Below are 17,124 nucleotides of genomic sequence, written 5' to 3' on the forward strand. Positions count from 1 at the left end.
ATAACAACCAACAGGTTTCTAAGGTAAGTACTAGTCAGATCTCTAAGACTTGGGTCCGTTTGCACCAAACCATTTATCCTGTGAACGAGCACACCATGTCATCGTTCTCTCATGCAGCCTGGTTATACAGGCAGATACATCGTTGGCTTGTTCAAAGGAGAAATCATTCACATTCGCTTTATAAGTGGAGAATGATGTAACAAGCGGAATTTAACCCGAGCGATTAGAGAACGAGCCAACAATGATTTTTATGCCTGCATAACATGAGCAATGACATCACCTGCAAGGTGAGTATTAATTTTTTCTTTTGACTCAGGCAGTGTAGCTAGGGCGTTCAGCGCTGCCAAAAGCGCGGTACCAAGTTGTGCCGTGTTTTCGGCAGCAATGAAACTGCTGCCCATTCATTTCAATAGGCAACGCAGGGCTGAAAAAGGCCAAAAATAGGACATACAGCGCTGTCAAAGCATTGAAGACACTGCGTTTTCAGCCTTGTGTAAACAGCCCCATTGAAATGAATGGGAGCGTTGTACAGCGTTTAGCGCTGTGCTGAAAAAGTAGCGCTATACGCTGTACAAAAACGCCCTGTGTGAGGGAGGCCTTAGCCTACAAACACATAACCGTATTTCAGATGCGTTTGCATCCATAGTAAGGACATGTGTCCCCGGCCTGACCACGGGTCTCCTAACCCGAACTCTGAACATCAAAGTATGTTGGTTGGGGTTTGGGTCAGGCCGGGACGCATCTGTATTACATGGGATGACCCAAACCAATTTTTAAAAAATTTGCCAAACAAATTATCCCTGAACAATACTAGTCGAGACCGCACCATACACATTAGGGCTCCTGCACACGTGCGTTTTTCTTCCGCATTTTTTTTTCACGATATCGCTGCGTTTATTTCCCGCGATTGTCAATGGGACTTTCTAAAGTTAAAAACGCATCGCACAAAAACGGCAAAGCACAAACTTGCAATGCGTTTTTAACATTAGAAAGTACCATTCACAATCGCGTGAAAAACCGCGCAAGAAAAATGCAAGTGTGCAGGAGCCCTTAGATGGTCAGACAGTCCCAATAAAACAAGAAAGATACAAAAGGTGTTAAACAATTGTACGGTCGCACCATAAAAAAGTGGCACACTACCTTTAGGGATATATTTATTTACATTACCCTGCCTGTTTATACTGTCCATCATATTAGTAAAGAAAAGGTCAGACATATTGGGGCAGATTAAATATTGGAATTACACGAGTTGTGTGTCTTACATGGTTTGCACCACATTTATGATGTACTTTTAGACACTTTTTACGACTGTCAAACATTTTGGTGCAATTGTCAGGCATAAACTAAGCCACCTAATAGGTGATATAAGATCGACTAGGCAGTCTAAAGATACATCAGATTTATCATTCATCCCTGGTAGTAAATCTGGCGCCTTTTAAGACTGTCCAGTCTAAGTTTGCTGTCTATTAGACCGTATTAGGAAATCTGCCCCAATAAATATTACATTGGCCACGTTAAGGTTATTGTACTACTAAGAAGTATTCATGGTTTATTGCAGTACTCAGTGTGCGCTTCTACAATAAAATGAACACAAACTAATCTCTCTTGCTTCCAGTCTTGAAGCCCTTGTTGAGCAGAATTAGTCCCCTTTTTGACCGTCTCTGGCTTTCTGTTTCAGTAACGAAAATACTTTCTGATTATTTGAGACTTTTTCAGAAGTTTCCCTTTCTCCCCAGCATCCGAGGTGTTTTCTGGTTGGAACGGCCGTCAGCGCTTTCTTCCAGTCTCCGGTGTCCCTTACCGTCGTCAGGATTTCGGTCACATGGTTAAGAGTGAGATTCTTAGCTCCGCAGTTCCACTTCAGAAAGTTATCCAACGGTAGGCGCGCCGTGGCTAACTGTAGCCGCTTAGCATTTGCTAAAGACACTCCAGTCTTCTGACTCTTGTCAACAAACGCACCAATGATATAAATTTTATTATGGTCGAATGTCTTCAGCACATTCGGAGAGTCAGCCGTCAGGTAGACAAGCTGATCCTTGGGGAAGAGGTCCACATAAGATTTTTCGGTGGCCGTTATTAAGAGGTTGTCCCAGGCACCTTCGTAACGTTTTACCAACTGTTTATGGTACAGACCGTTGGGCTGTAAGTTACAGAAGTGGATATGGAAGGGGTCCATAGTCTTTCTGTTGAAACCTTCAGACAGCTGAAGCTGAAATACTGTATTTTCCAATTCCATCTGAGACATATAATGGTCATAAGCCAAGTCAAATACTAGAGGTTGTCCAAATCTCATTGCTTGGAAACATCTCCATGCATGAAAGTAATCCTCCGACCTAGTCCTGTGCTTTACTAAGTAGGTACTTGACCTTTGAGGGATCTCAAAGTCTCTGGGTGACTGCTGTTTTTCTAATTTCTTTCTTTGCTTGTTTTTCTTTTTTAGTTCTTTAATCATTAGTAGTTTCAAGTATTTTTTTCTTGAGGATTTTGTGTTGAGCTGCAAAAGGGCCTGGAGTTCCTCGGTAGTAACACAATCAGGTACAGAATTTCCGGCCAATCTCCACATGTCGACAAGTTTTTGCATGCTTTCTATGGTGGACTCTTCTTTAGTTTCTTCTTCAGTTTCTTCTTCTTCACCTACTGTTTTTGGTGTAGCACTTCTTAAAATATTTTTCCATGAGTCTAGATCTAGCTTCTCGGGGGCACTGGGCTTCTCTTGGTTCCCCCTACAGTGACTTATCATCAATGGTCTACACTGCAACAGCTGGTGAGACATTCTTAAGGGGATTTGTCTATTTACACCTTCTTTAACGACGGCATGGAGCGTAGGACACCGAACTGATCGTAGGAATGCGTTCACAAAACCCATTTTCCAGGTGGAAATTACACTGCAAGGAAAAACAGGAATTATTATTTTTTTCATACATTCATTACAGGGGTTGTCCGATTGCCAATCTGAGGCCGCAGTGGTCAAATGCCATTCTCCTGGCATCACTGCTCAGAGTGCTGCGGCTTCTCATTGCCTGCAGCAGTTAGGTGGTACCATTTCACAACAAAGACCAGGAGGACAGCGGGCTGCAGCATTGGGTCCCCGAGGTAGGGGACGGGTAAAGTACACCTGCTTTTGTTATTTGAGCCTATACTTAAAGGGGTTGTCCCGCGCCGAAACGGGTTTTTTTTTTTTTTTCAACCCCCCCTTCCCGTTCGGCGCGAGACAACCTCGATGCAGGGGTTAAAAAAGAACACCGGAGAGTGCTTACCTGAATCCCCGCGCTCCGGTGACTTCTTACTTACCTGCTGAAGATGGCCGCCGGGATCTTCTCTCTCGGTGGACCGCAGGGCTTCTGTGCGGTCCATTGCCGATTCCAGCCTCCTGATTGGCTGGAATCGGCACGTGACGGGGCGGAGCTACACGGAGTCGGCATCCTGCACGAGCGGCTCCATTGAAGAAAGAAGAAGACCCGGACTGCGCAAGCGGGGCTAATTTGGCCATTAGACGGCGAAAATTAGTCGGCTCCATGGGAATGAGGACGCTAGCAACGGAGCAGGTAAGTGAAAAACTTCTTATAACTTCTGTATGGCTCATAATTAATGCACAATGTACATTACAAAGTGCATTATTATGGCCATACAGAAGTGTATAGACCCACTTGCTGCCGCGGGACAACCCCTTTAAATCATCTAGCAACTGGACAACCCCTTTACATTATTCCTGGGCATGAGGGGCGTCATAACAAAATACTCATGAAGAAGCAAGCAGCAGCCACGTATCGACCCTGTGCTTGGGTCTTTATCAAGCTTGATAAAGACCCAAGCACAGGGTCGATACGTGGCTGCTGCTTGCTTCTTCATGGATATTTAATAAAGAAGACTTCAATGAATGCTGCCTGGTTCCTCCTCTCTATATTGCTGTTCAACAGTGGACCCAGGGAGTCGGGACCCTAACTGGGCTATTGCATTGTACCTTGCACCAGCGGTGTGGTTGAACTCTTGGAGTGCTGCTGTTCCTTCTTTTTTTCTTCCTATAACAAAATACTCAGTAGAGAAGACCCCGGCATGTACTGTAGCTACATCAAGGACAGTATGGAGAATATATATATCTAACGCAGAAGACCCCTGATCACAGCCCTATTAAAGGGGTTGTCTCGCGAAAGCAAGTGGGGTTCAGCACTTCTGTATGGCCATATTAATGCACTTTGTAATGTACATCGTGCATTAAATATGAGCCATACAGAAGTTATTCACTTACCTGCTCCGTTGCTAGCGTCCCCGTCTCCATGGCTCCGTCTAATTTCGCTGGCTTCTTGCTTTTTTAGACGCGCTTGCGCTGTGCGGTCTTCTGCCTGGTGAATGGGGCCGCTCGTGCCGGAGAGCTGGTCCTTGTAGCTCCGCCCCGTCACGTGTGCCGATTCCAGCCAATCAGGAGGCTGGAATCGGCAATGGAACGCACAGAGCCCATGGTGCACCATGGGAGAAGACCCGCGGTGCACCATGGGAGAAAACCACAGTGCATCCCTGGGAAAGGACCGGCGGCCATCTTAGGCAGAAGATTTTTAAAACTTCACATTTCAGCACATCGGTGAGTAGCAAGCGGCTTAAAAACCGCTTTAAATTGCTATTTTATGCCAGGGGGTGACAGGGGGAATGGGGTAAGGTAAAATTTTGATGTTTGCCGCGAGACAACCCCTTTAAGGTACTTTTTTGTGCAACATGAGACTACTTTAATTGCATGCCTGCGGTATTTTGCAGATTGGTTGTTATTTAGTTGCCTTATTTGACAAATATATATGTGGACTTTACACCCAACTCCGCAGCCATGTACAATCTAAGCTAATGCCGTTTTAAGGATACAACGATTTCTTAGGGATTTTCATTTCCTCGCTTGTTTTTTGTGTGGCGAACTATAGTTTTTATTGATCAAACATATCAATTCTGCCATTGTTTTTTACAGCGTTAATCATACAGCACAAATGCCATTTTTTTCTGTGGGTCAGTACGATTCCAAAAACATAATTTTTTTAGGTTTTTCCACTTTTGCACAATTAAAGCCATTTTTTTCCTGGAAATTATAATTATTTTTGCGTCGTTGCATTCAAGGTCGCATTACTTTTTTATATTTTTCCATGGACGGAGCTCTGTGAGAACTTGTTCTTGTGTCACGAGTTGTACATTTATTTGTACCATTTTGTGGTAAATATGGCTTTGGGAGGTAAAATGAATAAAATACCGTATATACTCGAGGATTAGCTGACCAAAGTATAAGCCGAGCTATACTCGAGTATATACTAGGGGAAAAAAAAACCCTCTATACTCACCTCCCAGCCGGCGTCAGTGTCTGTGCGACAAGCTGCTTGAATTCCCCCCGCTGTCATCTCACACCGTCCTCTCTACTTGGCTCTGTCAGTGCTGTGTAAGTAAGCGCTGTGATTGGATTGAGCACCAGCCAATCACAGCTAGCGCTCGATCCAGTCACAGCGCTTACTTACACAGCACTAACGGCGGGGGGATTTGAAAGCCAAGTAGGGAGATGACAGCGGGGAGAATTCCAAAGCAGCTTGATTGGCTGTGAATGATCGAACACCGACTGTGATTGGCTGACGCTTGGTCCAATCACAGCTCTTACTTAAACAGCGCTGACGGCAGAGGATGACAGAGCTGAGCAAAGAGGATAGCAGGGGATGACAGCTGAGAGAATTCAAGCAGCCTGACGCACAGCCGGTGGGGACACAGACGCCAGCTGGGAGGCGAGTATGGAGGGTTTTTTTTTTTTAACCCTTCCCTGACTCGAGTATAAGCCGAGGGGGGCTTTTTCAGCACAAAAAAATGTGCTGAAAAACTAGGCTTATACTCGAGTATATACAGTAAGCTTTTTGCCTCTGTTTTTTTCTAGGGTTTTTGCTGTGAAGGATAATTAGTGTAATTATATACTAATTATAGTACAGGTTGTTACGATATATGTTGGGTTCTTCTTAAATTTTTATTTTTTTATATGGAAATAGGTTTTTTTTTTAAAATGTCCCCCCCCCCCCCCCATTTTTTTTTTTACAGTTTATGCCCCTGATCCATAGTTGCTATGATCGCTATTGTAAGGCATTGCAGGACTTCTGCCTGCAATGCCTTATCACTTGTAATAGCAATCATAGGCAATGGCAAAGCAGGACACCTATATCTGGCGTCCTGTTGCCATGGCAAACCTGTTGGCTTTCTGCGATTACATTGTGGGGGCCCGATAAAGTCACAGAGGGAGCGCTCTCCCTCTGTAACCTTACGTCATGTGCTGTTAAGGGGTTAACAAACCTCATTCATTTATAACAGAAAAATTCATTGATGGAATAGCTAAGCACTGCCTGTAATTGGCTGCGCGCTCAGCCAATCAGCACAGCCTTTTCAGGAGGCGGGGATATCCCCGCTGCTGAAAGTGCTGGACAACAGTGCAGAAGAGCCAGCCGAAGGATGTGTCTGAGCGGCAGAGGTTAGTAAAGATTTTTTTTTTTTTTTTTAACCAGCTAGGGATGATTTTCAGGGAAGGGCTTCTATTTCAAGCCCTTCTCTGAAAATCATGCTGCGGGGGTTGTCACAAAACCACTGCTTTCAATGTAGCCGGCAGCAGCGCCAACCCCATTGAAAGCAATGGGATAGCATCCTGGACTTCTGCCACAGATGTGACAGCTATGACAGAGGATTCCTTCATGAATGAGGAAGGAAACTCCTGCCACAGCTGTGAAAGCTGTGGCAGAAGTCTGCCGTATTCTTCCTAGGTTTTCAATGGGGCTAGCGCTGCTGCTGCCGGCCCCATTGAAGACACTGGCGATATCGCAGCTTTTTTCTTGCGCAAGAAATAAACTCCAGTGGGTGGAAGCTCTTAGACCGCTTTCATGCGGCCGAGAAAAATCACACGCAGATTATGCATTGCGAGACGCACAAATATGAACCCCATTGAATGGCATTATAAACGAGTGATAATTTTTCCTGCATCGCATCGCAAAAATTGCGCCATGCCCTATCATTAGGCGTTCCCTCGGGACGCCTTGCCCATTGTTCTCAGTGGGGCCAGAGAGCACATGGCACAGTAGTGGGTAGTCACCCTTAGTGCTGATGCCCGCTGGTGTGCTGTCCCCATGTATTACGTGTTCATGTAACACATGGTGATGGGAGGCAGTGAACGCCTATGGACTTTCATTCTTCCGTTCACACCTGCGTTGGAGCTGCGAGGGGACATCCGTATAAAACACAGGAGAAATAAACTGCAGCACGCTCTATTCCTCTCCATCTCCTCCGGAGCCCTTGAAGGGCTGAGTATTGCATCGCTGCCCCCTCGCACTGCCTGCGGATCCACAGCATTTAATACAGAGCCGAGAATCAAAAAAATAGAGAGATCACACTGCGCCTGTCCGTGACGTCAGAACCCCGGGCATGGGCAGTGCCAATCACAGCCCAAGGCGATCTGTGCTGGCAGAGTGGAGGGGCGGTGGTGCTGCAAGATACTCCAGCATTGTACTGTATGGCCGTGTGAATGAGCCCTTAGGCCCAATGTCCATGGGCGGATCAGATTCTACATGTGGGAGTCCACAGCGGAGTCCAACCCTGCCCGCAGCCGAGGACACTGCGCGACTTCTGCGTACCCGTCCGGGTCTTCTGCGTACCCGTCCGGGTCTTCTATTTTCTTCACTGTGGATGTGTACAGAAGCGCCGGCCAGCGCACATGTGCAGTTTTTTTTTTTAACTCCTGCTTTCCTGCAGACTCCGCCGCCCGTCTACAATTCAATTACGGGCGTGCCGCGGATCGGACGTCTTCCATTGACTTCAATGGATGCCCTCCTTGTGGGATCCACACTTAAATCCAGCATGTTGCGCTTTGGTTGGCACACCAAAAGGTCCACAAATCAAATGGGCATGCTGTACTTCAGGCGCGGGCGCCGTGCATCCTATGGGCGGCTGAACTGCGAATCACCTGTGCGGATTCCGCAAATCAGATCCGCTGTGGACATTGGGCCGGAGCGTCTCACATCGGTGCTGGAGCGGACCCCATTACAGTTAGTGGGGGCCATCTGGAGACACAGGGCACCTTCTCTCGCAGCACTCCCCCCTCTGCAGATCTGGGACCCCTGCGTTACTGAATCTCAGACGGTTTTCCCACTTTTTATCCGTTTTGCACAGGTTTTACGTCCGCGTCCGCACGGGGCAGGAAAGCGTCAACCCCCCACTGACTACACAGCACTGCAGCGCCGCACACATGTACCTACCGCTGCCCTCCACGCCGCCGGGCCGCAACGCTTCCTCTTCCGGTGCAGCGCTCTATTCCTTCCCCCACAGCAGCTGAGTGCGGCGGGGACTGGAGGAGCAGCAGCCGGTAATACCCTGGGACGGGGCGGTCACACGTGTAGCGCAGGTCCCCGCAGCGGCAGCCGGTTGTGTAGCGCCCCCGTGTGATGGGGTTCCGGCCCTCACCTGCTCCCTGCTGGCCTCCCCCTACATTGCAGGACATACCGTGTAATCCCAGCGCCCTGTTATCCGTCCAATCCCCCATTGTGGCCGGGGCAGTCACCCTGCAGCTGGCCCTAACAACTGACCGCTTATGACGGCTGCTGGAACTGGAAGCAGCACCTTACTGGGAGGTGGATTAACAAAAGGTGTTTTGGGGCTGCTGCCCCCTTAGGAGAGGTCACCGGTGGTGGGATGGCTGGTTGGGTATTGCTGATCTCCCATTCATGTCAATGGAATCCCCAACTGGGCACTGCCAAACTGAGCAGCTGCCAGTGCTCCCCAGCGGGGGCCTGAGTGGTGGACTCTTGCCCATCTAGTATGGATGATCTATCCTAAGGACAGGTGATCAATAGAGTTTACCTGAAGACCCCTAGCCCCCTTACACTTCCATCCTGTGGGTTCTGGGCTGGAGGCGGATTGGGGGCTGCCCTCACCCCATACAATGTGGGTGCTGGCTGTTTCTCACCTCTGATCGCAGCTGTCACCCCTGTAAATGCCGCCAAAAGTTATGGAAGCAACATTTAAATTACCCAATTCATTTTGAAGGATCCTTAACAGCCCCCTATGATGGTGCCGTTCAGTTGTCATGGCTGATTGTCTAATTAGCCATGCCTGTGCTTTATAGACTGCCTGTCCGCTCACAGTGCAATGTAATACTATGGTATTGCGTTATACTGCAGGGACGATCAAATGATCACAAGTTCAAGTCTCCGATTGGGGTTCAAAAAATGTAAAAAAGAGTTGAGAAAAGTTTTATTAATCATTAGAAAAATAAAAGGTATTAAAAGTTTAATCCCCCCCCCCCCCCCCATTACCTGTATTAACAAGAAACAGGACAAACGTATTTGGTATCGCTGCATCCGTAAAAGTCTGATCTATCAGAGTAACGCATTATTTTATCCCGCACAGTGAACATCAGGAAAAAAATACACAAACTATACATTTGGTATCCTAGTAATCACAGCGACCCATAGAATAAAGTCATCATGTTATTTTTGCTGGTTTGTTCATAATAAAACAAGACCGGCCTTCCCAAGGATAACAGAATTTTGGGGTTTTTTTTGCATTTCTCTCCACATAGAATTTTTAAAAGGTTTTTCAGTCCATTATATGATACATTAGATAGTACCATTAAAAATCCAACTCCTCCTGCAAGAAACGAGCCCTCCGGCAGCGATGGCAATGGATAAAGAGTAATGATTTTTTGAAAGTGGGTAAACGAAACCAAAAATCAAAAAAATGGCCAGCATCGTTGAGGGGTTAAAGGGCCACCCCAGTGAAAACCTATTTTTCCATGCCTGCCCCCCTCACCTGATGATTGTCACACTTCGGAGGTCTTCTCTGTGTGCTGCAGCCACTTCCATATAGCGCGGCTCCCTATCTGAGTTTTGTCAACCACCGGTGCGTGGCGTCCGTGTTCTGTGCAGGTCGCCACACATTTGCATGTGCATGCTATGGCTCGCGATGCTGCGAGAGAAGAATCACTTATGTAAGTAGATGCATTACAAACAAGGGGGGCTATTATCATGCGTCTCGCAACGCACAAAACTCACATGAGAATATGAGCCGTATAAATATGGCCTGACCTACTGTATGTATATATATATATATATATATATATATATACTTGGGGATAGCTACATAATGAATTAATTAAAAAATCACTGGAGTGTCCCTTTAAGCAAATAGTTATTTTCCATCCGCAATGTGAAGCCCGAGGACCCAGCATACATCAGCCGTGTCCCCAGTAATCTCACTGGAAGCCGCTTTGGGTTCTCCACTAACTTGGGTTGTGTTCTCATACGGCGTCATTTTCCCAGAAGTAACTATGAAAACCACCACAAGACTTAATTGCAGACTTTGTCTCACATTTCACTGATTGCGGTGGATGAGATCTGCCCTGAAAATCCACGGCATTTCCACAATAGATGGCGCATGTTTCTGATTTGAAAATTCGCAGTATGTTGTTTTTTATGCTTTGAGAATGGACTTTGTTGGAATCCCATTGACTAGTGTGGTACGCTCACTGACCCGGGCGGTGTCATACATTGAATAACATGGTGGGGTGCTGTATGGGTTCCAGGCCTGATATTACACAATATGCGATGTCTTATCAGCACTCTCTAGCGGAAAGGCTGGAATACAAGTGGATGTGGCAAAATAGTGAGGAAGAAACTTTTGATTTGGTCTTGGAGCGCCCCCTACTTCAGCATGCAGTCCTGTGAGGGTATGGTCACGCAGCTCAATCCACCACCGAATTTTCCGTGTTAATTCCACATCTAAAAATCAACAAAATCTGCATCTTTCTGCTGCTATTTTTGTTTGTGTGTTTGTTTTTGCGGATCCACATGGGCACAATCTGTGTGCGGAATTCCAACATGGAAAAATCACATTTCCACGTCTAGAAGTGACGTCACGCAGATTTTGGCCACTGACAGGGCTAAATCAGGCCACGGATCAGCGACCATAACCACATTAGAAAGATGCGGAAAGGTCTGCCGTGACTTTCACCATGTGCCTCGTCAGTCTACGCCAGACCGATTATACAGGGTGAATCAAAAGTCAGGGCCGGCCAGAATATCTTCTGAATGGAGACATACAAGTAGGAAACGTTCTAGAACGTTTAGGGGGGGGGGGGGGGGGGGGATAACGTTATGGCACTGTATGGGTGGCTGTCAGCGACCCTATCCTGTCTGTATTGGGAAATCCCTTGTAGGAGAGAAGCTGTTTGCAGTAACTGACCAGATTGGTAATTTACGGATTGTTGGTCTTCCTCTCTCCTTTAGAAACTGCTGTAATCCTCGAAGACCATGAGTTTTCTTCTGCCAAAGCTGAGTAGTAAGCGCGCCGTTGACCACGTGATAAAGACCACGGCGGAGGTGGTGCTGGTTCTCCGGTTTGGAAGAGATGAGGACTCTGTTTGTCTGCAGTTGGATGATATTGTAAGTGTGTCAGGCCGGCTTCACACGGGCGATAATATTGCGCGGGTCATACACATGAGCGAGGTTTTCCTGCATCGCACTCCAATGTGATGCTACGCCACAACACGATTTGCGGTATGTTCTATCTTGCAGCGCACATCATTTAGGAGAATCTCTGCAATCCTCTGCCACGGCCGTGCCGGAGGGTCCCTTCATCCCTGAAGTGATGCAAAGTTGTTTTCACATGAAACCGCCTCCCATGGTGGGGAGCGCAATATGGGGGCGGGATTCGTGGCCCCATATCACGCTCAATTATATGAAGTTAGCCTTATAGCTTGAGTGCTCACACGGGACTATAGGGGCTGGGTATTACGTGTGTATTTTTCATGCATGTAGTATGCAGTCCTAAAAGCCCCTTCATTTACTTTGGGGCATTCAGACATGCTTTTTTCATGCGCCTATTATGTTCGTGAAAAACACGTAGCATATTCCATTTTGGTGCATATTACGCCCTTTTATACATAAGGGGGGTTAAAATACACAGTAAGGCCAGGCTCCCACGACCGTATCTCACAGTGTTCAGGCTGCGAGATATACGCATGTGGCACCCAGTCAGAACAGAACCATAGAACATGGCGTAATTTTTTTTGCGACCAGCTATGGGAGATTGGCACAGCCTATTCCGTGCACAAAGCATGCAGATGGAATACACTATACCGACACGCTCGGGTGAGCCTGGCCTCAATAGGCATGTTACAAGCGTATTTAACTGTGTATTACACGTGTGAGCAATCTGCACATAATACGCAGCCCCATACGCCCGTGTGAGTGAGCCCTATTACCTTATGGAAGGCGTATCTTGGACACTTTAAATGTTCTCTGTGTTTTTCTCTTTTCAGCTTGCGAAGACATCACATGACCTAAGTAAAATGGCTGCTATTTATCTCGTTGACGTGGATGAAGTGCCGGTCTACCGCCAGTACTTTGATATCACCTACATCCCATCTACTGTCTTTTTCTTCAATGGCCAACACATGAAAGTGGATTATGGGTAATGAGAAATTTGTTTGCCCTTTGTTGGGCTCTGTTCACATTTCCATTTATTGCCTTCCGTTATAGTTACCATTGCAACTCCTGGCAAACACAGCGCGGCATACTGGGCAATTTTTTCGGTAAAGCGATGAAACCTATTATAGTTTATTGGTTCCGTTAGGCGCCACTCGTTTCAACTTTAGAAGCTGTACAGCCAAAAACCACATCACAAAACTCCGGTAATTTGCAGTAAAACATACACTTTTGCTGATTAGTAATTGGCCACACGGTAGAATGATGGTGTCCTTCGGCACATATGACCTCACCCTAAGGCTGCATTCACACGAACGTATATCGGCTCGGTTTTCACGCCGAGCCGATATACGTTGTCCTCATCTGCAGGGGGGGGGGATGGAAGAGCCAGGAGCAGGAACTGAGCTCCCACCCCCTCTCTGCCTCCTCCCCGCCCCTCTGCACTATTTGCAATGAAAGGGGGCGGGAGCGGGGCTAAGTTCTGCGAATTATCCCCACCCCTGTCCCGCCTCTCCCCATTGCAAATAGTGCAGCGGGGCGGAGAGGGGGCAGGAGCTCAGTTCCTGCTCCTGGCTCTTCCATCCTCCCCCCCCCCCCTGCAGATGACGTATATCGGCTCGGCGTGAAAACCGAGCTGATATACGTTCGTGTGAATGCAGCCCACGGGTCTGTTCACACATCAGATATATGGTAGATTTATTTTGTATTTGAAAACCCCATTCTATGTATCTGGAAGGGCTGGGTTCTACAGCACGCGTGTAGGGAGTAGCAAGAATATTCAAGTCCCTTCCAGTTCCATTAACTTGCCCAAAACAATGTGCAGTGCCAGTGACTTGCAGAGATTCATTCTAGGCTAAATCTTTATCGAAGGCTGGGCGCACCCTTGCGTTGTAAAAAATGTTCATGTTACATCCACTAAAAATTTACTTTTTTGATATGTGTGCATCTCCGCGTGGTCTCATTATTCAGTCCCTGTGTCAGATTTTTTTCTTTGTATGCCATGCCAATTCTTGAAAAAAAAAGACAGACAACTCATGGATAGCACCCTTATGGTGTTTTTTTTTCGACCTCTCTCCATTGACTTTGATGGGCAAGTCTAATCCGTAAAATCAAATCAGAATAGTGCATGCAATGAGTTTTTTTTTTTATGTAGTCTGTGACTGCATGACAAAACGTGGTAGTGTGTGTTGCACCATACAATAATATGCGTCTGCGTGTAGCCTGCTGTTAGACTTAAAGGTGGATGAAAAAAATCACTAGCCTGTTGGAGGCCTAAGGGTGAACACCCACTGGCGATATTTTTCATCTTGCGCTGTGAGAGCAAGTGAAAACACTCACCTTGCAGCGCAAGAAAGACGCCGGAATGAGACCGGGATATCGCCAGTCTTTTCAATGGGGCCAGCGGCAGCAGCACTAGCCCTATTGAAAAGATATGGAGAATACTGTAGACTTCTGGCACAGGTGTGGCAGAAGTGCAGCATGCTATCCCAATGCTGTTAATGGGTTCGGCGCTGCTGCCGGTCCCATTGAAAGCAGTGGTTTTTGGCAAACCCTGCAATATGAGTTTCGGGGAAGGGCTTGAAATATAAGCCCTTCCCTGAAAATTATCAATAAGTGGTAAAAAAAAAAAAAGTACTCACCTATCCGCCACTCGCACGCGTCCCCGACACTGCTATCCAGCACTTTCAGCAGGCTCCTGAATGACTGAGCGCTCAGCCAATAACAGCTAGTGCTTAGTTATTCATTCGTGAATAGCACTATCTTAGCTATTCATGAATGAATAGCTAAGCACTATCTGTAATTGGCTGAGCGCTCAGCCAATAGCTAAGCACTAGCTGTTATTGGCTAAGTGCTCAGCCAATCAGCACAGCCCTTTCAGGAGGCGGGGATTTTTAAAGATGAAAGAGATCTCTCTCCCTCCCCTCCGCCACCCCCCCCCCCCCCGCGCATTTGCTCGTACGAGTATGCAGATACTCAAGAAGAGCGATGCTCGCTCATCTGCCTTTACCGAGCGTGCTCGCTCATCTCTAGTCATAATGGATTATGGTCATTGTTTATACAAGAGCACTAATGTAACCATTTGTTTTCTAGGTCACCAGATCATACCAAGTTTGTGGGAAGTTTCAAAACAAAACAGGATTTTATTGACCTCATTGAAGTAATTTACAGAGGTGCAATGCGTGGAAAACTCATAGTACGAAGTCCAATAGATCCGAAGAACATTCCCAAATATGACCTTCTGTATAAGGGAGTTTAGGGTGGCCAAGGACATTGTCACACAATGAAAAGAAGAGGCCTATATTTATGCTAATATATGGACACAAATGGAAATGAATAGAACTCTTCAGGTGAGATGGCTACCATCTTTTCTCTATGGACCTACCCAAAAACTTGGATGCAGTCAAGCAAATACACGCTGCGAAGAACTTTTTTTACACATCAATTTGCATATATGAGTCAGATTTATGAAAACCTGTCTCAAAGAAAAACTGTCTTTGTTGTTCCTTTGTTTTTTTTCTACGCGCTTAACATACGCAGTGACTATATACGAGTGTGAATGAAACGCTGAAAATCCACTTTATTCACCGTGTATTACTGGTTTCGATTTCTGGTCATTATATAATTTCTGCGTGGGATTTTTCATCCTGAGTTAGTAGGTAGAAAGTAGTTGTTATGTCGTCTCCCATATACTTCGCACACAGCGGAGCTCCGGCTCCATGATCTCTCTGTAGAACATCCTGATATGTAACAGCAGCGTGGAGGGGAGGACGTTATACAGGGGTGAATCCAGCACTGCGGTGTAACAGTAAGGCCTGTGTCACACGAATGTATTTGCCAGGGTTTTACACGCAATGTGCAGCGAACAGAACCCATTGATTTCAATGGTTCTGTTAACTTAACCGTATTTTACACGCACATTTCTTTTACGCAAAAAAAACCCCATCATGCTCAATTTGTATGCACATTTGAACAGGGAAAGAGCACCTATTGAACTAATTACACTAATTGTCCATTTAAACAAAAGATTTTTTTTGTGTGCACAAATGCACATGAATTGTGTATGCAAGAAGTACAGTAAAACACACGTGTGCAAATACACAATGTGAATGTGCTTGCACCATGTGACACAGACCTAAAACAAGTACTAGAGCCTTCAGCCATTCTTGTGTGCTTCTGCCCCCTCTCACTCTGCAGCTGCTCCCTCCTTCCATTCTCCTCTGCATAGACTTCTATGGGTGGCATATAATCAGATCCTTTTGGGGATCAGTCTGAAGATAGATTGTAGCAGTATTTTACAGTAAATGATCAGTGCAGGGGGGGAAAGAAGTGGAGAAAGAGGCATCTTTTTCTAGTATGTTACAAAGTTTCTTATATTTACTTGTACTATTGATTTATTAAAAGTTTGCTGAAACTGTCGTGCCAATTTAAAGTAGGAGGAAGAGAAATTCCAAATCCTGCTTGGGGAAAAAGGAGAACATAGCGAGAGAAGCGTGATATGCCATGGACGCCTATACCCCCCTACATGATATGCCATAGACTCCTATACCCCCCTACATGATATGCCATAGACTCCTATACCCCCCTACATGATATGCCATAGACTCCTATACCCCCCTACATATGCCATAGACTCCTATACCCCCCTACATGATATGCCAGACTCCTATACCCCCCTACATGATATGCCATAGACTCCTATACCCCCCTACATGATATGCCATAGGCTCCTATACCCCCCTACATGATATGCCATAGGCTCCTATACCCCCCTACATGATATGCCATAGACTCCTATACCCCCCTACATGATATGCCAGACTCCTATACCCCCCTACATGATATGCCATAGACTCCTATACCCCCCTACATGATATGCCATAGGCTCCTATACCCCCCTACATGATATGCCATAGACTCCTATACCCCCCTACATGATATGCCATAGGCTCCTATACCCCCCTACATGATATGCCATAGACTCCTATACCCCCCTACATGATATGCCAGACTCCTATACCCCCCTACATGATATGCCATAGACTCCTATACCCCCCTACATGATATGCCATAGGCTCCTATACCCCCCTACATGATATGCCATGGACGCCTATACCCCCCTACATGATATGCCATAGGCTCCTATACCCCCCTACATGATATGCCATAGGCTCCTATACCCCCCTACATGATATGCCATAGACTCCTATACCCCCCTACATGATATGCCATAGACTCCTATACCCCCCTACATGATATGCCATAGACTCCTATACCCCCCTACATGATATGCCATGGACTCCTATATCCCCCCTACATGATATGCCATGGACTCCTATACCCCCCTACATGATATGCCATGGACTCCTATACCCCCCCCCCCTACATGATATGCCATGGACTCCTATACCCCCCCCCCCCCCTACATGATACGCCATGGACTCCTATACCCCCCCCCTTACATGATATGCCATGGACTCCTATACCCCCCCTACATGATATGCCATGGACTCCTATACCCCCCCTACATGATATGCCATGGACTCCTATACCCCCCTACATGATATGCCATGGACTCCTATACCCCCCCCCTACATGATATGCCATGGACTCCTATACCCCCCCCCCTACATGATATGCCATGGACTCCTATACCCCC

The 17,124-nt window shown here is 46.6% G+C and overlaps 2 protein-coding genes across 3 annotated transcripts; one reads left to right on the forward strand and one right to left on the reverse strand.

The window, feature by feature from the left end:
- Nucleotides 1-1,137: 1,137 nt before the first annotated feature.
- Nucleotides 1,138-8,375, reverse strand: TRMT10C (tRNA methyltransferase 10C, mitochondrial RNase P subunit). The gene is given in 3 exon segments (XM_066578135.1): nucleotides 1,138-1,648; nucleotides 1,650-2,885; nucleotides 8,241-8,375. Coding segments are annotated over 2 exon segments (1,323 nt in total). The 5' UTR covers nucleotides 2,867-2,885; nucleotides 8,241-8,375; the 3' UTR covers nucleotides 1,138-1,542.
- TXNL4B (thioredoxin like 4B) lies at nucleotides 8,288-16,837 on the forward strand. Of its 2 annotated transcripts, none has more exons than XM_066578147.1 (4): nucleotides 8,288-8,347; nucleotides 11,268-11,423; nucleotides 12,302-12,453; nucleotides 14,559-16,837. In XM_066578147.1, the coding sequence occupies exons 2-4, from the start codon at nucleotides 11,292-11,294 to the stop codon at nucleotides 14,722-14,724; spliced, it is 450 nt and encodes a 149-aa protein (XP_066434244.1). In that variant the 5' UTR covers nucleotides 8,288-8,347; nucleotides 11,268-11,291; the 3' UTR covers nucleotides 14,725-16,837. The 2 variants fall into 2 exon arrangements, with proteins under 2 accessions (XP_066434244.1, XP_066434253.1); XM_066578156.1 differs by lacking the exon at nucleotides 8,288-8,347 and adding an exon at nucleotides 8,614-8,627.
- Nucleotides 16,838-17,124: the final 287 nt, after the last annotated feature.

This window comes from Eleutherodactylus coqui, chromosome 1, assembly GCF_035609145.1.
Source record: "Eleutherodactylus coqui strain aEleCoq1 chromosome 1, aEleCoq1.hap1, whole genome shotgun sequence".
In the NCBI taxonomy this organism is placed as follows: Eukaryota; Metazoa; Chordata; class Amphibia; order Anura; family Eleutherodactylidae; genus Eleutherodactylus; species Eleutherodactylus coqui.

Bases quoted from the DNA above. Each gene is read 5' to 3' on its own strand.
- TXNL4B (XM_066578147.1), top strand. From the start codon at position 11,292: ATGAGTTTTCTTCTGCCAAAGCTGAGTAGTAAGCGCGCCGTTGACCAC. The intron at 11,424-12,301 runs GTAAGTGTGTCA...TTCTCTTTTCAG, and splicing joins GTCTGCAGTTGGATGATATT to CTTGCGAAGACATCACATGA. The intron at 12,454-14,558 runs GTAATGAGAAAT...TTTGTTTTCTAG, and splicing joins CACATGAAAGTGGATTATGG to GTCACCAGATCATACCAAGT.